Here is a 22,900-nt window from a genome sequence, read left to right on the forward strand (position 1 = left end):
CATTTTATTTATCATTGTTGTATGAATATAAATTTTGAGATTTAAGTCTATCTAGTACATATATTTTAAAATTTAAACTTATCCAACGCAATAAATAGGATGGTGAACATCACGTCACTTGAGAGCGGTGAGTATAAATATTCACAAGAAAAATTAAATACCATTTCTATTATTTTTAAAACAGTAAAACATAAGTTAAACTATCGTTGGGCTAAAATCAAAAGTACGATATATAGAGCATTCACTAGTAAATACTTAAGTATTATAATTATTTTAATTATCATTTTTTGGAGTTAATTTGATCTAGCAGGTGGCAGAACAATTGATGATTGTACATGACGAATACTTGGATGGGAACCATTAGGCCATCTCCAATGGAAATGTCAAATTATAACAATCAATTACAATTGATGGCTGATGTGGCAATCTGAAGTTTTATGTCAAATTTGTGTTTCTCCAATTAGATTGTCAAATATTATTTTCTTATAAATGTAGAGCTTTAAATTATAGGAAAACTAATGAAAATGGCATGAAAACTTTGAGTTTTAATGAAAATGACAAAATAAATGGTAAAGTGAATAGTACCATGATTGACTTTTTAGTGTAAAAATGTGGTTTTTCGTTAAAGTGAACAGTACCAGGAGCTTTTCTTTAAAATTCTCTTAAATTATTGTATTTATTAAAAAAAAAAATTATTGAAACAAATTTTTGTTCGCTTAATTACTAGCGGAATAAGCGACCCGCCATTAAAACCCATATAAAAAAAAATTGGCGTTGGAGTCAAATTTGACTCCTAATCACAAAAGCATTAAAATTAAGTTAACAAACTGCACACAAATAATTAATTATTAGCCATAATTAGCCTGCAAATAATCTATCCTCGTTATCATATGATCTCACAAGGATGAAGGCAGAAGGATCAATTTATTTATCCTTGAAGAAAAAATTGCACAAATGGCATCCCATAACTTTCCTCTTTATAGTTAACTACCCAAGCTTCATTTTCATTTCCTCTATAATGTATGCAAAATGCAGGAAAATAGTTTCTTTGGAATGCCTTGGGTTACCAAATTCTTTAACCTCATCTCTCTTTCCAATTTACTTGTTTGTTTTTTTTTTTTTGGTGAACATTTGTGGGGGGATGCAACACGATGACTTTTCAGAAGGTCGCCTATCCTAGTTTTACTCTCTTACAAACTCGCTTAACTTCGGAATTGTGAAAGGATCCGATGCATGTGAGTTGGTATGATCGATTCCCCAATTTACATGTTTATTCCCAGCTACTCAACGGCAAGATGCACTAGATTTGGCCCAAAGTTTTGAATAACTAGGTCTGCAAATACCATCCAAACTAAAATTGTTTTTATTAGACGGCCCCAGTTTTTTCGTTAAAATTTAGTCAAAACATACCATATGCAACATTGAGCCTTTTTCCTTGGGTATTTTTGCTACTTAAATGACCCCTAGATGATGTCTTGGGTATACATTCAGTTGATTAATACTCGTAGGACATATCTTCGACTTTTAAAAAATTTTGATTTACATTAATCATTAATGTATAAACCAGCCAAGAAAATGAAAAAGGTAATTTCCCAATTACCATTTTCCGGCGTTTTCAATCACGGGATCCAATCACCATCTCCGGCGAATGAGGACGATTGTTTAATTCTGCGAACCAGAAAGGACGATAGTATTCGCCGTGAGGAGGGCATTCAACTTCTGTGAGGTTATGAAGTTCCATGTAAACACTGTGCTAGTATATTGATAAATTAACAGCTGCATATTTACTTGAGGACATAGTAAAAGGGTGATTCTGCATCCACATATGACTTCAAATCCTTACTTTTTTCATCATTTTTATTTTACTGACCGGGAGTAAAAAGTTAACGGATAACATATAGTGGAACAAATGGGCAAACATATCACACAATGCCGAAGCCATGCAACTCTTAGAAGGAGACTAAAACAACAACCCAGTTTTCAATCTCCGACCGAGACATCGCCGCTGTCCCACAATCAGGGAAGACCTCAGCCAGGAAATCCGACATTATGCCAAATCCATACTAACTGAGGCTCAGCAAGGAGGGGATAAAAAAAGCATGAAAGAAAGGGGCGGAGCATAGCAAGCGGGAGAATCAGATGAAATAAAATTCGACTTAAAAAATCTTCGAGGCAACTCATCAATAGTAGTCAGCCGATGATCATCACGAAAATGAGAGACATCGTCACAAAAGAAACATCAGAGAAGAAGTAAGAAAAGCAGAGAGATGTTCATTTTATAACCATCAAGGAATTGCCTGGCTCTTGGTATTGGAATAAAGGCAGATAACTTCCATCAAAATTTCCAAAATTGGTTTTCACAGGCAGTTGAACTTGAACAAAAGAATCTCCAGAACTAAGGTCGACTAGCTAAACCCCGCTTAAGAGAACTACAGAACAATTCCGGCTAAACAACGGATATGGTTGAATTTTTAAGTTGAAATCTCTAGCTAAACGAATAACCTCTTCACAGGAAACACAAAAAGAGATTTGATTTTAAGTTTGCAACACTCTCTAGTTCGGTCACACAGCATTCATATAATACTAGGGGAAGTCAAAAAGCCAAGTAAGAACAACTAAAGGAGAAGAGAAAAAGGACGAGCACAATGAACTAGAAAAGCACACATATCTCATGACCATAATTTAGAATTAAAAATTCAATCGTACAACCAACATGATCAGCAGAAAAAGGGAAGTGAGTTCCGTACTCCCCTTTTCGCTCCTGCGCTCCTCTTGCATTAAATGAAACGAGAATCAAGGAGAGCGGTGTCAAACGAAGAAAACGGGAGTGTAAAAATCACAACGGGCGTAAAACCACATGCCAAAAAAATACCAATAAGAACACCATTGCATCATCGTCGCCAAAACCAACATTTCTTTCATTCAACAAGCAGCATATAACAACAAGTTCCACCAACAACAGCCTCAAAAGGGTTGCAAGCTAAATCCAATTTAATTGGAACAACTAAAATTATAGCCCAAAGAAGTAAAAAGGTTAAAAAAATCAGAGATAATTACTGTACAAGCACAAGGCGGTTACCCATACCTCCTCTGAAACCCCCGCCCCCATTCCCGTCGCCACCGCCCCAAACCTCTCCGCCACCATCACCACCGTCCGAATTCCCCACCCCCTCGGCCTTCGGCACCGTCACGATAAGCTCCCCGTCAACAAAAACCGCGCTGGCCAGCTCGGGCCGAGTCGATTCCGGCAGCCTAAACCTCCACATATCGAGTTCGAGCTCGTCCAACGTTAATTCCACCGACCCACTTTCCCGAACGACGATTTTGGTCACCCCGGGATGGATTTCGACGGTATGGGTCCTGACGTCGTCGCCGATATTATCGGCTTCGGCGACAAATCGGAAGCAATCGGGGTTCTCCTGGACCAGAACGTCGGCGTCGGATCGAAAGGGGAGCTCCAGGACCCGGCTGAAGACATGGGGGAGACGGCGGAGCTTCTTGTGGTTCGGACCCAAAAGTGCCTGCGCTTCAGAAAGTGAGTTTCTTGAGCTGTATTGGACGGTGATGTTGCGCTTCCTGGGCATGGGGTGGACCTTCATGGTTTGGGCGGTTTCAGTGGCAGCTACGGCTGCGGCGGCGGCAGTGGCGGTGGTTGTGCAGAAGAAATAGAGGGATTGGGACAAGATTAATAGAAATATGAAAGATGCCCTTCTTCTGGAAAAGGCAGTCCAACCTTGGGTGGGAATCAGAATCCTGATTGGGTGGTTGTTTTTACCAAACGGAGGAATCATAAAGGATTGGTGGGAAATTTGATTTGGGAATTTCTTGGGTTTTGCTTGGTGAGGAATACTCTAACCCTAGAAATTGGATAGGATTGAAATTGAATTGGATTGGATTGAATTGAATTGAATTTTCCCAATTTCTCTCTGATAATGAGATAATGGGGATTGAAATTGCAAAAGGGTGTTATGGAAATCTCCCTTTCTGGGTAAGCAAAGTGGCTGCAGAGCCCATTGGAATTTGGGGGGAATCACAGCTAAATATATAAAAGGCAAGATGGTTTCGGTTTCATCCTTGGAGTTTTACTGTAATCCCAATTTTGGTCTTCTTTTTTTTCAATTATTTTGGACCATTCAAACTATTTATAGCTTTTTTGGTGTGATTTGACAAAAGTAAAAAAAACAAATTATTCTTTCTGTAATTATATAATAATACAGATGCATAGGGTGTAATTTCTTAGTAATTGTATGTCGCCCTCTAAGCTCATGACTCATGACCCAATTTGTGAAATCCTTTTGTTTGCATGTTTTCGTTTTATTATGTCACATCTTCGTAAACATGTTTGTTTGTTTGTTTTTTTTTTTCTTTTCATAACCAACTTTGTGAACATGTTTTGGGATTTCTTATGATTTATTTTTAGTGGAGCACGAGTGATTTATGCGTACCAACATGTCCTTGTGAGAAGAACAATTGGAAATGACTGCTTACTATTATTTTCTAGATTGAGGAGCAAAAGAAGGGAAAGTAACAAACATGCAACCATTATAATGTGATTATGACATTCCGTGTTAATGATACAACTATATACAAAGAAAAATTACACATGACACTATGATGGTTGTATACCTATGACATAAAAGTCTTCCTGATTAAAGTTTGTTGTATCTAATGTTCTAGCGATCACATTTATCTCCTTCCTTTTAAGAAAAAGAATAAATAATGTTAACCACATGAGTTACAAATTCTTTGCTACTACTTTTTTTTTTATTAAAAAAAAAATCATGATATTCAATATAATAATCTCCCATCATAATATTCAACCTAATATTTAACACATTTTCCATAATAATTTTAAATTGTCATGACTAGTCTTATCCTTCAAGACACAAAATACCTCAAGTTTCAAGTTTCGACAAGAAGGAAAATACAACAATCTCCCATCATTTTCTTTTTTTTTGTTCAAGCTCGTAGATAAGATCTCTAATTCCTCACTCCAAATCCTAAACCTAGGATCTATTATAATATATAATTATAACAACAACAATACAATATATGATCGAGAAAACCAAATTGACAAAAAACAAGTGATTCCATATATCATGCAATCTTCTTATTTATAAGACCAAGGAAGAAAGGTACATTCCCTCTCCAATATTCGTTGGCAACTTCTTAGAAGTTACCTTCCCTCGTCCGCCCTTGTCTAATGTGGCTTTATACAAATTTAAAATCGATCAACTTTGCATGAGTTCTTTTATCAAAGAAATTAGAAAATACAAGACATTTTTGATGTGTGCATATTCTATGTAATTATATAAGGTTGTATATTTACTCATCGACTTAAAGCGGTTTTGAGCGTCACCACTGCAATAATTATCGTTAGATGAATATGATTTAATTAATCTACTGAATAATTCTCGAAACTTAAACTCAATTAAAGGATGAGGTGGTGAGCAAAACTATACGCATTGTATAAAGACAGAATGAAGGTTCCTCGACCCTTCGCAGAAGAGGTGGCCAACTAAAACAAAACAATCTTAATTTATTGTCCCTATGAAGTTTTGGATCAAATGCAGACAGAAACATGGTGCTCGGTGACAAACAAAACCACCATTGGCTATTGAAACTCAAAACCAGCACGTATGGATTTGTTTTTTTTTTTTTTTTCTCCTTGTTTTTTTTTTAATTTTATTTTTATTATCTTTGAAATTACTCTAGAGATTAGAGAGTATTTTTGGGGACATTTGTTGACCATAAAATTCAAGATCTGCTTACCAGCAATCCACTTAAAGATGGTGGATGCACACTAGAGATGGGCAATGGTTATGGCGGACGGGTAACTGCGTTTATTTACCCATAACCGTTTATGTTCATACCCACATAACCGTTTACCCGTTGGGTAATTGTAGAAACGGTTATACCCATAACCATTGTAACATCCCACATCGCCCAGGGGAGTGATCCTTAAATGTATATTCTCATCCCTATCTAGCACGAGGCCTTTTGGGAGCTCATTGGCTTCGAGTTCTGTAGGAACTCCGAAGTTAAGCGAGAAGGGGGCTAGGGCAATCCCATGATGGGTGACCCTTTGGGAAGTTGTTCGTGAGTTCCCAAAAACAAAACCGTGAGGGAATGGTAAGCCCAAAGCGGACAATATCGTGCTGCGGTGGTGGAGTTGGCCCGGGAAATGGTTTGCTCCGGGTGGGGATGTGACAATTGGTATCAGAGCCTAACCCTGGCCGCGTGTGTGTCGACGCGGACGTCGGGCCCCTAAGGGGGGTGGATTGTAACATCCCACATCGCCCAGGGGAGTGATCCTTAAATGTATATTCCCATCCCTACCTAGCACGAGGCCTTTTGGGAGCTCATTGGCTTCGAGTTCCGTAGGAACTCGGAAGTTAAGCGAGAAGGGGGCTAAGGCAATCCCATGATGGGTGACCCTTTGGGAAGTTGCTCGTGAATTCCCAAAAACAAAACCGTGAAGGAATGGTAAGCCCAAAGCGGACAATATCGTGCTGCGGTGGTGGAGCTGGCCCGGGAAGTGGTTCGCTCCGGGCGGGGATGTGACAACCACAACCGTTTATAAACGATCCATACCCATAACCGTGTACCCATTTAACTATAACCATTTACCCATTTTACCATAACCATAACCATTTGCCCGTTTATCATTTTTTTTTACCCATTTACCCCTTTTTTCACCCGTCTACATGTTTTTTTTTTTAACAACTTGAAAATTACAAAAGGAAAATTTGTCATAATTTTCGTTTTCTGACAATTAAACATCGTTATAGGTATATTTTAGCATGCATTTCCCTATTTTAATCATTTAAGTCCCCATACAATTCTAATAATTGAAATAATAGTTTACGAACGATATTTTTCTGCTACACCCGAGCAAGTCTTTAATTATAATCCATATGATTACAAAGTAAAGCTTTTTAAAAACAAAAAATAGTCATTATCTTGAATACTTGATGATTCAAATACTTTCATAATATCCCTCTTGATAGTAATTCAAGAAATAGCCTTAAATAAGGGTTGCAATGAATTGCTAAACCTCTTAAAACCCAAGTGGTCCACCGTAGATAAAGGATACTCATGTAAGATAATCATATAAGCTAGCTCCTTCCTAGCATTACCTTCATCAAAACTATGTGCACCATGTTTAACAGGCCCATCACCAGTTATAACTGGACTCTTTTTCTTTGTCGTCAATATAAGACATGTTCTAACATGTGAACGTAAAGATGAAAAGGGTCTGGACTAGAAGGAGGGGGGGGGGGGGGGGGGGGAGAGAGAGAGAGTTCTTTGTCGTCAGTATAAGACACGTTCTAACATGTGAACGTAAAGATGAAGAGGGTCCGGACTAGAGGCGGGAGGGAGAGGGAGAGGGAGAGAGAGAGAGAGAGAACCCGCCTCTAAAACCCTCAAAATCCCTGCGATAATTTTTATTTTTTTTATTTTGACATATATTAAATTAAATAGGTAGATGAATACCTGTATAATTGTGGGTAATACCTATAACCGATAGATATCCGTTATAACTATGGACAATACCAATAACCGTTCATTTAAATTTCACGGATAAACGGTTATACCCATAACCGTTTATTCATCTAAACGGTTACCCATAATCGTAACCATGAACTTTAAATGGACGGGTAACCGTGGTTACCCAAATCCATGGGTATTTTGCCCATCCCTAATGCACACAACAATTCTCCCTGACTATGCTTTGTGTGATCTTGTGGCGCTTCCTTCGCTTGTGAATAAAACGTCTTTCCAACCAAATGATAAAACTAACCACGTATTTTAATGTCGCTTGTACTAAAAAAAAAAAAAAAAAAAAAACCCGCCACTTATTTATTGTTGTTCAAGTGCATAAGGAGCCCAAACTTAACTAATGATTCATCGATAATTAAACAGCGGTGAAAAGTAGATCACAGTAAACTTGCCTGATACCGTTGTAAATTCAGACAGATACGCTCTCTTCCTGGAAACACAAAACAACTAAAAGAGCAATTAAGCTCTCACCTTTCACATTTCACCTTTCATCTTCTCCGCTGCTCAACCACATTAAACTTACTGTTACATGTGTTGCATTTTTAGCACGTCTTCCTCATGGTGCATACGACGCCTACGGTGAGATCTTCTATGTTTATGAGTATGTACTTTTGGGGGACTGTCAGTGCTAGAGGTACTTGGAAGAAGAATCTCCTCGCTGCTTGTATTACCAAACACGCAATCAAAAGGGTCGACCATTGAATCAACATTAGAGTTCATCTACAAATAGAGATGGCGTCAGAATGGAAGAGTTGCCATGAAATTATAGAGTAACGTCCTCATCATTATTAAGGTATCTACATAGACAACGGGTAAGAGCGAGAATCCTGTCGGGAGGTGCAGAGTACAAATGATCCCCTACAATAGTACTATTCACTGTTGATTTCATCATGTAACTTTTCTGAAGACAAGCCTGCAAAAAAGATCTAAATCTGTATCACCTAAGAAGTAAGGTTTGCTACCGGTATAGGCACAGGGCATGATACTTTCTTTGGCACGCAAATTTGATCTGGGTAGGATAGGTTTTCTGTACCATTACCATGTAATGGTTCACATGCATTTGGTGGGTATAATGTTCAACTATATGAACAGTAAAGTTTATAATTTACAAACTATTTTACGTAGACATTCCTCAACAGTGACAAGTTTCTGCTATATCTAAATTCCAAAATATTCTTCTGCACTACTATGGCTACTTATAAAACTGGGGTGATGCTATCCACGCACCCATTTTTACCTCTCACACACCCCTCCCAATTTCTTGCTATCGGATCGAATGAATTGAAGAAGATCAATGGACAAAAATTAACAAGGGTGTATGGGAGGTAAAAGGGGTGTGTGAATAGCACTACCCTAAAACTAAACTCATCAGTAATTTAATGCAACCATTTCTAAGAAAAGAAATTACTAGATAAGTATTCTTACAGGAACTTGTTTAGGAGCAAAACGTTTTTTGTCGGAGTCATTCTGGATGTTCTGGGAATCACTGTCAGAAGCACTCAGATGGTCGCCATGGGAAGCCTGTTCTGAATCACCTTGAGGGTCGCTGTAATCTGTTCTTCGACCATGGGTAATGTTATCACTAAAATAATTCCGATAACGCCACCTCAGTGTTGGTTGATCTGAGTTCGCATCATCAAAAACTTTCTCAGAGTAGAACTGTTTAGAGATAAGCCGCATCATAGAAGGATCATTCTGATACTTTTTCACCATTCTGTTATTTGAATCACAGTTCATAGTTCAATAATTCAAGAATTCCAATTAAAGTTAGTTGAAAACAAGATATCGGTCATATACTAAAGTGCATTTATTTTCCTGGATAAATAGATGTACAGTACATGTCCCATATATATTCAGATAATTACATACAAAATCCAACTATCCAAGTAAACAAAGGCATGCCAGAGATGTGAAGAAAGGGCAGACACTAGTCATATACAGAAGTGAAGTTTTCATGAATGGATAAATGTACTCTGACATCTGACTTCAATTCGATAAGTGTAAGAAAGAAATTTTTTTTTTTTGTCAGACGAAAGACAATGAACCTAAAATTTTCAAATTAATAACTCCTAATTACAACTCATGAAGAATAGATCCACACCAAGATGGCTAAAGATCTTTGGATATCAACCATGGGCAGCTAACATGTTCTATTCATGCATACCAGAAGAAAATCAGTGTTTCTAGAAAATTGCACAGAGTGAATTCATCAAAAATCGTAAAAAGAAGTAAGGTGACATACATAGTTGCTAACTCTGCCTGCAATCGACTTCCATCCTGAGAAAGAATATGGTCAACACATGAGTTTAAGGACCTCGAGAAGATCCATAGTCCAAATATAGCAGCAGCTCCTGCAGAAGCATAAAACTTGTTCATAGGAGAATTTGATAGGTAGCTATGATTCATATATATATATATATATATATAGAGAGAGAGAGAGAGAGAGAGAGAGAGAATTTAACTCACCTCCTGAAAGGTTAAGTCGAACAAACTTATTCAGCTTCTTTGATGCTGGATAAAAACATTGAAATTGTTAAAAGAATGAAACATATAAATAAAGGACAATGAGAAACGAAGTAATAACCATCCAAACTTACAATAAACAAAACTTGAATCGTTATTGAACCCCAAAAGAAGAACCTCTAAATGTAAATTAAATGGAATAAAAAAATTAAGATAACTGTTTATTAAAGAATCCTACAACTTTTCACCAGCTTGCTCACTCGAATGATTATAAATGAGTATAAAGGTGATTTGCAGACGGTAAATATTCATAAAAGCTCCAGGAAACGTGTAAGATTACAATTCTGTGAATCATATAATATCAATTGCACAGCTGATATCCTTTCCCTTGTACTGTTTCAAAAAGTGCATAATTAGGAAAAGAAGAAAAAAGAACAGGACGGAAAAATGTATTAACTTTAATGCTATGGATTGTTATTTTCCAAGCAGGGAAAGCCAACATATTTGTACAGTGTACGCAGTACATATCCTTTTTCATTTGAACATACGTGCGGCAATCTGTAAACGACTCATGATAACTACCTTAAAACCATGGAACAACGAAAACTCGAAATACCAGAGAACCAATGTTTCTCTATCCAAAACCAATCCACATTGTTGTAACTGAAAATGACCCAATGTAAACTCTCAATCCAAATAATGAGAAACCCACGTTTCTCTATCCGAAACCAATACAAACTCTCGTAACATAAAATCACCGAATCAAAAGTGGGGTTTGAAGCTTTTACTGAATGTGAATCCGAAATGTGTGTGGAATTGGATAATATCGAAAAAGCCTTGACTGTACCATTATCACTATCATACAATTGAAAATTAAAAAGTGGGGGTTTGCAGCCTTTGCTGAATGTGAATCCAAAATGTGTGTGGAATTGGATGAAGTATCGAAAAAGTCTTGACTGTACCATTATCACTATCATACAATTGAAAATTCCGACCTCCCAATGAATTGAAATATACAGAAAACATAGTTGGAAGATAAAAATTCACAAAAAAAAAAAAAAAAAAAACAGAAAAGAAAAAAAAGAGGGAAAAAAAAAGACAAGAACCCAGAACAAGAAAATTGACAAATTAGATAGAGACAGACCTGTCCAGGCAACGGTAGCAGCAGCAAGACCTCCGAACGTAAACTCCCTGACAGCTTTGGACTTGCACGTAAAAAGAAGCTTAATTTCTTCAGGGGTCAATTTGACCTGCAACACACAGTTGGTGCAGCAAGGTTAGCAATTGATGTAATTTTGGGTACCATTTCGGTAATCCTGAATTGGGATTAGGGTATCGAGGATTTTGGCGCCTGAAATTTGCGAAATTTGTGAAATGGGAGTGAAAATTTTTACCTGTTTGTACCTGAGATGTTGCTCCAGCTCGAACAAAGCTTCTCCCATTTTGTTGTTTTGGACTTTCAGATCATTAAGTTTCCTCCGTTATATACCAGAAATGGCATTGGCATTACTGTGCATTCCTCACTTCGCGTGTATTTTTCACAATTCCACATATATATATATATATATATATATGTATGTATGTATGTATAAAAGCATCGGATTTACAAAGACGCACATGAATAGAAACGACTTGTCGTTTGGTACTGTAGTCGTATGATTAATTTTTGAGAAAATTAATGAAAAAAATTTGAAAACTTTGAGTTTTAACGATAAGGATAAATCAAAGGGTAAAGTGAATAGTACCATGATTGACTTTTTAGTGTAAAAATATAGTTTTTTTGTTAAAGTGAACAATATCGAGAGTTTTTCGTTAAAGTTCTCTTAATTTTTTTGCATTTGCAGTAATAGGGTCTGTAGTTTATTCAAATTTCACTTTTGTTCAATATAGTTTTTTGTTTTACATTTTAACTCCCTATATAAAAAGGGATTCTCTTGCAACACTTTGATCACACCATTATTTTACATATTACCAAGAAATAAATAAATTGAAAAACCCATCACCCCCCGCTCCATTTTCTTTACATGTTATCCATCATCAAAATTTTTGTACCATTTAAAACTTGTTATAAACTTTGAGAAGTAGCTTTGTTTCTCAAAATGTAGTTTTCTTGAGCCAAAACTACACCCAAACATCATGGCATTGGCACAAAAACTGAAATTTTCTACGATTATGAAGTCGTTACCTTATTCAACGGATTAGACTAATGGTGTTAACTGAATGCTATTGTGATGAAAATGAAAAACAAATAAGCTACATGATCTAGAGTTAAAATTCGAGCGAATACAGGGACGTTAATGCAATTTCCCTATATTTAATTTCAACAGAAAAGTGCCTCTGCGGCTGTGTTTCCCTCCATTTCTTTCATCCCCACCTCCAAGCCCAGAACTTTCAACAAATTTCAATGGTGAAGAAGTCCTGAGAAGTGAGAAACCACTCAAACCAACCATTTTCCTTCATTTTCTCACCTCCCAAACACAATGTCCAGCCTTCCCCACACCACCCTAGCCCTCCCTCCCCACCCGAACCCGTACCCTAACACACCCGCAACCCTCTCCACCGCCGTATCCTCCGCCAGAAGCCTCACCCACATCAAACAAGTCCACGCTCAAATCCTAAAATCCAACCTCGACCGCCCCGACTCCCTCCTTTGCAATCTCCTCCTCTCCTCCTGCACCCTCTCGCCGAGCCTCCACTACCCTCTTTCCATCTTCAACCAAATCCCCAAACCCCAAATCCATCTGTGCAACAAGCTCCTGCGCGAGTTCTCACGATGCGCTGAGCCCGATAAGGCCCTTTTGGTGTATGAGAGGATGAGGAGGGAGGATGTGGGGGTGGACAGGTTCAGCATTCCGCCGCTGCTGAAGGCGGTGGCCAGAGCTTCGGCTTTGAGTGAAGGGATGGAGATTCACGGTGTAGCTTGGAAGTTGGGTTTTCATTCGGACCCGTTTGTGGAGACCGGGTTGGTCAGAATGTATGCAGCTTGTGGGAGGATCATGGATGCACGGTTGGTGTTTGATAAAATGTCTCGCAGAGATGTGGTTGCCTGGAGTATTATGATTAACGGGTATGATTTGGTCTGATGTTTTCAAGTTAAACAATGTGATTATCTTATTAATGGTTTCGAGAATCCCAAGAATTATGGCTTTAATTTACTCAGGAAAACAATTTTTTTGAAGGATTTTCAGCTGTATATTATTTCAACAATTTGTTAAAATTGTAACCCAGGAAATTTCGCAAACAGGTACTGTCAGAGTGGCCATTTCGACACTGCATTCCGCTTGTTTGAAGAGATGAAGAACTCTAATGCGGAGCCAGATCCAGATGAGATGATACTTTCTGCCATTCTTTCAGCTTGTGGTCATGCTGGAAAGTTGGCTTATGGGAAAGCAATCCATGACTTCATTATGGAGAATGATATTGTGGTTGACTCTCATTTACGGAGCGCACTTATCGCCATGTATGCAGGTAGTGGCTCTATGGACTTGGCTCAGCAGTTGTTTGACAAGACATCACAAAAAAATTTCGTAGTTGCAACCGCAATGGTTTCTGGGTATTCAAAACTGGGACGGGTTGAAGATGCACGTTTGATTTTTGACCAAATTGTTGAGAAGGACTTGGTCTGCTGGAGCGCCATGATATCTGGCTATGCAGAAAGTGATCGACCTCAAGAGGCTCTTAGATTGTTTGCTGAAATGGAAGCTTCGGGGTTAAGACCTGATCCAGTGACCATGTTGAGTGTCATTTCAGCTTGCGGTCATCTTGGTGCACTGGATCAAGCTAAGTGGGTTCATTTATATGTTGACAAGAATGGATTTGGCAGAGTTTTGTCTGTCAACAATGCGCTGATTGATATGTATGCCAAATGCGGGAACCTGGAAAAAGCAACAGAGGTGTTTGAGAACATGAGAAGAAGAAATGTGATATCTTGGACCACTATGATTAGCGCCTTTGCGATACATGGGGAGGCTAGTAATGCACTAAACTTCTTCAATCAAATGAAAGATGAAAATTTTGAGCCAAATGGGGTTACATTTGTGGGCGTGCTTTATGCTTGTAGCCATATGGGGTTAGTTGAGGAGGGTAGAAGAGTCTTTGAATCGATGATTGATGAATACAACATCACTCCGAAACATGAGCACTATGGATGCATGGTTGACCTCTTTGGTCGTGCCGGTCTTTTGAGAGAAGCTCTTGAGGTTATAGAGGCAATGCCCTTTGCACCGAATGTTGTCATTTGGGGATCTTTGATGGCTGCTTGTCAGATTCATGGTGAGACTGAATTAGGAGAATATGCTGCAAGACAGCTTCTTGAGCTGGAACCAGACCATGATGGAGCCCTTGTGGCGTTATCAAACATTTACGCAAAACAAGGAAGATGGGAAGATGTTGGCATTGTGAGGAAAACAATGAAAAGCAGTGGTATATCTAAGGAGAGGGGGTGTAGCAGGATAGAACTAAACAACGAGGTACACGAGTTTTTAATGGCAGATAGAAATCATAAACAAGCAGATCAGATCTATGAAAAATTAGATGAGGTAGTTAGTGAGGTGAAGCGGGTTGGTTATACTCCCAACACGAGTTGCGTTTTGTTTGATTTAGAAGAGGAAGAAAAGAAGGAAGCGATTCTCTTGCACAGTGAGAAGTTGGCTCTTTCTTACGGTTTGATAAGTAAGAAGCAAGGTTCAAGCATTCACATAGTTAAGAATCTCCGGATTTGCGAAGACTGCCATACTTTCATGAAGTTGGCTTCAAAGGTGTATGAGAGAGAGATTATTGTCAGAGATAGGACTAGGTTTCATCACTACAAACATGGTTTATGCTCTTGTAAAGACTATTGGTAACTGTATTCCGTCTGAGATTAAATATCATTGTACAACTATTTATTAAAATGTGGATACGAAATTATTCGCTGAAACAAATCAATATAGGTATTAAGAAAATAAATAATATGATTACTTTTAGTTGATTAACGTGTGTGTGGCCTCTAATATTTACAAACACTTCCCGGGAATTGTATTTTCTGGAAATTTGCAGGTCGAACGGAGAAAAATTCAAATGCAGTATTTCAAGAGGAAGGACGTAGTAAGGTAAAAACTCTTCAGCCGCAATGTCATTTGGAGCCATGTTGAAAAAGAGATTTTGTTTGCCGAAACACAAAAGAAGCTTTTCATTTAGAACAGTTTGAGATGCTATCTATCTGGATTCCTATAGCCAAACAGAACCTAATTTGTTGCTAGTTAATCAAAATCAGGAAAACAACAATTTCCCGATTAGTACATATATACAGCTCGAGATCAAATTAACGATTAAGCTCAACAGGTTACGCAACACCACATAATGAAGGGGACATTTGTTCGAAGCTTCTCACAAGACATGAGATCCGGATATCTGCTGAGAGAAGACAGTGCACCTCCGATGATGTCCCCTTAGTCTCCTTAGGTTGGGATTTTGATGTTGTAGTTTGCAGAACTTTCAACGCACTGGTTGTTGCCAAAAGTAGATAAGATCCAAAACTTCTGCTGCATCTTTCCAAGCTTTCTGGAGATCATATTCTTAAAGAAGGCTAGTGCTGCTGAAACCAATCTTTGGTTATCAAATGTCGTGCTCCACCGATACTCAAGAATCCATGTATTCGGATCTAGCCGCACAGCTGAGGCACCCCAACTTCTCTGCACCCAGGAAGTGTTTGGCTCCCGAATCACATAGCTGCTAACCTTTCCATCCGACCACTTCTCATCAACAACAAAAAAAGAGGTAAGGAAGTAGCATATGTTTGTACATCATGACAATATGATGCTAACAGAAATTTCATCTAGCTCAAAAGTTTTTAGCATTACCTCTGTGACTCTGCCGGATAAGATTGTGAAAGACCGGGAAGAAAACCCACTCGTGAGCAACCCGGCTGTCTGCAAAGGCCATCCCCATATTCTCACCTCCTCGATTGCAGATTTGTACAACGTGCAATGTGAGCTCAGAAGCAAACCATCCTAACATGTCATCATATAACCAGTCTGAGTTTTAAAACAGAAATTTCAAGTTGGTTACCAAATAATGCTGATTGAACTTTTAAAGGAAATGTCTGATAAATAGTACCTGACTAATATCCCAAATAGAATTAGGACAGCTGCAATTCGAAACTCTGCCCGGAACAAGACCCTGCATCTCTTTCTGCAAGAACCTCAGCCTGCCATTCAAATCATCCACAACCCAAGATTTTTCACCAACATTTCTCACAATCTCGGGCAAGAGAATAGGTTTTAAAGCCCCTGAAACCATATTAGAAAACCCCACATAAACCAAGCTTAAACCCAAAATCAATCTCCAAATTTCACACCCAAAACCCCTTTTTCTCTCCCTATTCTTAACCTTCTCCTTCGATTTCAATATTGCAGCCGGTTTAAGCTCCGGAGACCTAGGAATCGGAGGAGTGCCCGAAGTGGGTGTGGACAAAATCGAAGCTTCGAAAGCGATGGGTGTGCGTTTGACACTCGGGTTGTTCTTGGGCCTTGAAGATGAGAACTTGGTGAGCGAGGTTTTCTGGATGCTGAAAGGCATGAGATCGAGAGTGGCATTGATACTGGCCAAGCACATTTCGCAGTTGCAGTTGGCATCTTTTCGGCATCCTGGGTAGTAGCAGCTGTCGCGGTTTTCAGATCTGTCGTCATCCATGGCGGTGGTGGTGCTCGATTTCACTGAGGATGATGTCGTTGTCGTTGACGGAGACGATGAGAGGGCGGATTTCATGGCTGCTTGAGCGTTTCGGGGTTTAGGAGAAAGGCTTTGTTTCGTTGACATGGTCTTTGAAGCGTTCAAAACTATGCTGTGTGGGGAGAGATATGGTTTTTAAAATTCGAATCCCCAACGGTCATATATGGCATGATCGGGTGGGAGTTAATTTGTTAAACCCACCCCATGGTCAAGGGTTTGCTGTCTCCAAATTTGATGTCTCCTACATGTGTCTCCTCTCATTTATTGACATGTGTACAACCCCTTAACCTTAACTCAACTCTGTTAACTTTTATTAAATTAACAAATAAATACTACCAAAAAATGAATGGGGAGGGAACATCAGATCTCTCTCACCAAAATCACACAATCAATTAATTCGAATCCGTAAAATTTGATCTAACGGTTAAAATTATTATAACTTTTAAAGGGACTTCCTGTTTGTTATCGTTAGATCAAATTTCAAAGATCCGAATTAATTGATTGTGTGATTTTGGTGAGAGAGATCCGGAGAAGATCTCTTCCCAAAAAGAATAAACAAAGAAATTTGCAAATGCTAAGTCATAACTTCGTCAGCCGCCACAGGTGGTAACAAGAGCATTTTTGCTCACTATTATAACTATGATGTATGCTTATCATGTACTTAATTATTTGTTATGTGTCCGTTCAACTAAATCTAGTTAACTTTCACATGTTACTTTTTCAATTTTGTAAGAAATTAATCAAAATTAAGTAAAAGAATACATGACAGATAATTAAGTATATAATAAATATACATATGATGATAAACAAAAATGTTTCTCTCGATAACCCCTCTCCTACTGGTTGCCACCATTCCTGAACTGCTCGCTCTCTCTTTTTCTCCTGGCTCAAGATTCTGATAGCCATCTTCCATATTTAACAATTGATTTTTATTTTCCAAAACAATTAAATTAATATTATGTCCTTTTTGTCATTTTATACAATCATAGTTATTTCATATAAAAATTTATCAAACACAATGATATTGCTTTTCTTCTTCTTTTTTTTTTTGTTTTTTTTGTTTTTTTTAATAAACACTTTTACAACTATAGTTTACTAAACACTTTATTGTTTTATTACACAATTACTTACTCTCACAACACAGTAGAAGCATTTTTTTTTTTTTTTTAAAAACACATCAATACCAAACTAGCCCCAAAAAATGAGATTATTTATTAACTAGCTTAACAAAATTAGGACGTTGAGGAAATATTATATTCATGCATCATCATTGCTTCCATTGTGTTAAATGCATTGTTGTTATTGTCCTACTAAGCTAGTAGCTCACCCCTTATAACTAGTGAGACTTGAAAAGTAGTCTACTTTCACTGGAAGTCTTAAGGAAATTTTATAATGTAAATTCGAGTGTTCTCTTATGTTGTAAATTAAGGTTTGTTTAAATAAGGAACAAGAGTTCCATACTAGAGTTGGTTGCCTTTTGTATTCTGAAAAGATTGTATTCTGAAAAGACGAAGGATGAATTGTAAAGTAAAAATAAACTCAAGTTTAGTTTGTTTAAAAATAAACTCAAGTAGAGTTTGTTTGTTGTTAGTTGCTCTGGGGTTTTTCTCTTATTATTTTATTTTTGTCACATCTGAATTACGAAAATTGCATATTTTATATTTGAGATGCGATTCACACCTTAATTCCAGACTTGGCTTTAGTTTCCGAATTGAGGCGTGCCTTGCATTCATTATTTAAAGCATCAAGGGGCCCTTGACTTGCACTATATTGATGTGACAAAGCGTAACATGTTTGTTCATTTGAACATTAGTAAAATGAAGGCTAGTTGTGGCACGCTTGCTTTGTAATTCGATTAATTGGTAGCAATTAATTGGTACCAACTGTTTCATCATATATGTTTAGGGGTGATTTTGGTATGATTACCGTATCAAAAGCACCGTACCAATTACTATACTAAACTCTTGGTATTACTGAAGTTTGATATGTCAAATAGTTCGGTTGACATGGTATGGTAATGGTAATTACAACTTTGTTTTGGATCTTTTTTTGGGCCAAAAATCTGAAGAAAAAAAATTTTCATCAACCCAATTCAAGGCCCACTTTTTTCAATTTTTATGCTCTTATCTCATATTTTAGATGCAGAATAATATAACTCTATAATTAATTCATACCCTTCAGATGATTTAACCATACTTGAAGCAAGCAGGTAGCAAGCACTGACAGTAAAAAACTACAGGCAACAAGCACAGGCGGTTACACACCAACACAAATCCCATCATATTTCATGTAATTGACACTCATTAAATATATACTGTTTTATATATATTTCATGTACTAATCACTATATATATGTTTTTTTTTTTCCGATACGGTACGGTAATATCGTGGTAATAGTATTGAATACCAATACCGTATCAGAAAACTTCGGTTCAGTACATTACTGTGCCATTACCAATTGGTACAAGATCAATATGATACGGTTGACAATTCGGTTGGCACGGTAATTTGGCAAAAAAATCCACCTCTATATATGTTACATACATATATATATATATATATATATATATATATATATATATATGTGCATTGCATCATCGTTCATATAATATTCGCGATCTTAATCAGCTTACTGTCCCACACAATTCTTCTTCATGCGAAACTGGGGGAATATGTATAAGAGAAGAGTTAAACATAATGTAATAGAAGACAAATTATGTTCTATCTAAAAATGGATGATCTAGGACGGTTAATTAGATTGATGCTCGTGAATAACAGATCCTAGCATGTTTTTGAGATGGCTTCCTTGTATTTTTAATCAAGGAAGGACTCTAATGGTATTCATACGTGCCAAGTGTAGCTTAAGCAACATTATGTTACTCTTGATGATAAAAGATCGTTGAAATTTTATTCCCCATTCGCTGAATATTATAGTGGGAAAAGTTAAAAGGTTAAGATTTTCCGTGACAATTTGTCTTTCCAACCAAGGAAAGAAGAGTAAAACATATCCCATATGATATCAAATGGAACATAATAAATCAAAATTCCACTACCTTCATATTATATTAATTATTCCAACCCAGCAAGAAGTATGGTTGCAATTAGTTCATGAGAAAGATGATGAATCGCCCACTTGGGATGTGCTTGCTGATCTTGTGTACTTTTTTGGCGATGAAGAAGAAGATGACATGTCTGACCTTCTCCTAAGCATCTGCCTCATCCCATCCGCCACTCTCACTGCAGGGTTGGATTTGAATTTACCACAAAATGACATGTGTGCCCTCACAGCTTCCTCCATGCCAAATGGCTGCTTGCTGCCTTTGCCAACCTCATCTCTCACTGCTTCTGAGCACAACCCACACAGCCATTTCCCATCAAACTTTGCCTTCACTTGTGTGATGTAGTCTTGCGTGCAATCCTCTTTTAGTCCACAACACTCACACCTCACCATCTCAATCTCCATTCTTTTTCTTTTTTCCTTTGTTTTCTGCTTAGCTGAGTAGCAAAGCTCTGATGAATTGTGAAGGGGTTCAAGAGAAAAGTGAGATGTTTTTATTTGTTGGATTGGATTGCAATGATGGGGTAGAAAGTGGGATTTCTTTTCATTTGTTTTCTCTATTGAGATGTGTTGCTCGCTTGGTTGCTTCATAAACTGTGAAGTGTTTGATTTACGAGAGCTTTTATGGTCAGGATTTTCCTTTTCTATTGGTTATTAGGAATTCAGGAGATGAGAGAGACGGAGAGAGGAAAGAGAGGGGAAAGAGGGGGGCCGGTGGGGGGCGGGGGAGAGAGCTCTTATAAGACCAGGGTAAGGAAAACTGCCATAATTTCCTCCATGTTCTAAGGAACATGGGGCAGTGGGAAATAAGACAAGAGTGGTCGGAGGGGTCCTCAAACCTGGCCCTTTCTATCATATTCAAATACTTATTCTTATCCCCCCAGAAATAAACAATGTTAATTTTTAGGTTTTGGGGTTGTGTATATAACTTATGTTTGTAGCTTTTTGGTAGTTTGACAGTTACTTTCGGTTGAAATGGGTTGAAATAATTTCCTTGTATTAGATGTGGCTTCACTTAGCTCCCTCAACTTTTGGCTGACGAATCAGGCTTGGAATTATTAATTTTGGTAGTTTGTTTGGTTACCTTGGTTCCATGAACGTGTTGACTGCTGACCATCTGACTTTCATGTGTGAATTTAGAGCTTACTATAGTAATAAGGCCAACATCAGCATCATGCTTTATTGACCAAGAGGCCATGGGTTGTTCAACGGCCAATGATTTGATGAAGATGTGCATTATTGGGGTTTATGATTGTGCGTGTGCTCACTGTGCATGTGTACATCCTTCCTCCTCTCAACTGGTGGTGACGAGAGATTCTTAAAAAAGACTATCGCATACATAAGTTCTTTCACGATGACTCTCTCCATTACAATAATATAAGACAACATTTTTATTGGAAGAATTTTACCATCAAGAGTTATGTGAAGAGCCTCTCACCAACAAAATTGAGCCAAAAGATCAGAAATTTCTTCTCTTTGTACTAGGGGAGGTTCACAAGTTTAATCAATTTGTTAAAAACAAATGATCCACCTACTTGGAGGCTGCTTACAACAATATTTGACATTTGCATATTGCTAGGAAATTTATTGTTCAACAGTTACAAAATGTGTTTCGTGAAGCTAACATGGCAGTAGATGAGATGTTGCGAATTTAGGTTATTAACTACATTCAAAATTCATGTATTTGGTTTTGTAATATCCTACGTAATGTGGGCACCAATAAGTGTGACATCCCACATCGTTCACGGGCGTGATCCTTATATGTATATTCTCATCCCTACCTAGCACGAGGCCTTTTGGGAGCTCACTGGCTTCGGGTTCCGTAGGAACTCCGAAGTCAAGCGAGAAGGGGGCTAGAGCAATCCCATGATGTGTGACCCACTGAGAAGTTGCTCGTGAGTTCCCAAAAACAAAACCGTGAGGAAATGGTAAGCCCAAAGCGGACAATATCGTGCTACGGTGGTGTAGCGGTCCCAGGAAGTGATCCGCCTTGAGCCGGGATGTGACAGTAAGTACCTGACATGTGATAGGTTGTATCATACTTCATGAAAAGGGTACATGTCACACAGCAAATTACTCAAAAAATTTAAGGTACTATTGTAACCAGACCTCTCTTTCTAACCCGTTCCTAATGATTTCCACTATTCATGACAAAAATTTACCTTTCATCCTTTGGCCGTCAGAATTGAATGTGATCATACATGAAACTTGATCATTCTTGATCACTATTCAGCCATTATTGCAATAATTCAAACAACCTTTTCCTCCTTTTTTTTTGTGTTTTCCTCCAACAAATCCCACCTAAAGAAATTAATTAATTAATTAATTAATTTATGTTGTAAAATGTATAACATTTGTGATGCATTGTTGACATGCTCATTGGCCAATCTGCGCTACAAATCTTTGTCAACAATTTGATTTTATTTTTTCTGGGGTTGGTGATCCCATGCAACTGTGTCATGGCATCATTGAGAAGGAAGCAATGTCTATGATCAAGGTTTGTTAACGTCGTATTCTGGTGGTTCTGAAGGTACGTTCTTGGCAAGCTCCAAAGCTGCCATCACTTCTGTTGTAGTAGATGATTTTTTTCACGTCATGTAACGTGGACTTGATTTAGCTTTAGGGTTCACTAACTTAGCCACGTACGTAGTGGATAATAATTGGTCGATTTTACACTAGCATGTATTATTAATTTGCAGAGTTTAATTACAAAAGGAAAGTGATGTTAACATTATTTTAACTGGAGAGTATATAGTAACATGAAAACAAATCTGTAGATGTTCAAACATTTATTTATTTATTGGATAAAAGTTTTTCAGTATCGAAAGTTGCATAATTTGTAATTTGTAATTGTCATAAGCTTTGAGACTGAAAATTTATCAAAACGAAGATTTTATAAATTAAATTTGAGCTTGAACGTTATGAGTTGGATACGATCAAATTTGTTGCAACTTAAAAATTAGAGAAATTTGATGGCCTCCATTTATGAAAGTCAAGATACAATTTAAACCTACGTCACCAATAGAATAAAACTACGAAATAATAATGCAATAACAAATTAAGGGTTAAGTGCATTTTGCACTCTTTTTGGTCATTTTCTCGAAA

The 22,900-nt window shown here is 37.6% G+C and overlaps 5 protein-coding genes across 5 annotated transcripts; 1 reads left to right on the plus strand and 4 right to left on the minus strand.

The window, feature by feature from the left end:
• Positions 1–2,897: 2,897 nt before the first annotated feature.
• LOC137731371 (uncharacterized) lies at positions 2,898–4,097 on the minus strand. The gene has a single exon (XM_068470476.1). It carries the CDS (start codon positions 3,789–3,791, stop codon positions 3,054–3,056), a length of 738 nt encoding a protein of 245 aa, XP_068326577.1. The 5' UTR covers positions 3,792–4,097; the 3' UTR covers positions 2,898–3,053.
• Positions 4,098–7,837: 3,740 nt separating this feature from the next.
• On the minus strand, positions 7,838–11,556 carry LOC137731369 (uncharacterized). The gene is made up of 6 exons (XM_068470474.1): positions 11,421–11,556; positions 11,171–11,276; positions 10,030–10,074; positions 9,806–9,914; positions 8,989–9,277; positions 7,838–8,283 (listed from the first exon to the last, which is right to left on the minus strand). Exons 1-6 carry the CDS (start codon positions 11,466–11,468, stop codon positions 8,089–8,091), a joined length of 792 nt encoding a protein of 263 aa, XP_068326575.1. The 5' UTR covers positions 11,469–11,556; the 3' UTR covers positions 7,838–8,088.
• Positions 11,557–12,401: 845 nt separating this feature from the next.
• On the plus strand, positions 12,402–14,989 carry LOC137731364 (pentatricopeptide repeat-containing protein At4g14820). Its single transcript, XM_068470469.1, has 2 exons — positions 12,402–13,093; positions 13,271–14,989. The coding sequence occupies exons 1-2, from the start codon at positions 12,507–12,509 to the stop codon at positions 14,868–14,870; spliced, it is 2,187 nt and encodes a 728-aa protein (XP_068326570.1). The 5' UTR covers positions 12,402–12,506; the 3' UTR covers positions 14,871–14,989.
• A 221-nt stretch (positions 14,990–15,210) lies between these two features.
• Positions 15,211–16,889, minus strand: LOC137730547 (uncharacterized). The gene is made up of 3 exons (XM_068469531.1): positions 16,123–16,889; positions 15,867–16,016; positions 15,211–15,758 (listed from the first exon to the last, which is right to left on the minus strand). The coding sequence occupies exons 1-3, from the start codon at positions 16,822–16,824 to the stop codon at positions 15,465–15,467; spliced, it is 1,146 nt and encodes a 381-aa protein (XP_068325632.1). The 5' UTR covers positions 16,825–16,889; the 3' UTR covers positions 15,211–15,464.
• Positions 16,890–19,620: 2,731 nt separating this feature from the next.
• Positions 19,621–20,547, minus strand: LOC137732543 (uncharacterized). The gene has a single exon (XM_068471864.1). It carries the CDS (start codon positions 20,384–20,386, stop codon positions 19,844–19,846), a length of 543 nt encoding a protein of 180 aa, XP_068327965.1. The 5' UTR covers positions 20,387–20,547; the 3' UTR covers positions 19,621–19,843.
• Positions 20,548–22,900: the final 2,353 nt, after the last annotated feature.

The sequence above is a fragment of the Pyrus communis genome, chromosome 4, assembly GCF_963583255.1.
Source record: "Pyrus communis chromosome 4, drPyrComm1.1, whole genome shotgun sequence".
NCBI classification, from domain to species: domain Eukaryota; kingdom Viridiplantae; phylum Streptophyta; class Magnoliopsida; order Rosales; family Rosaceae; genus Pyrus; species Pyrus communis.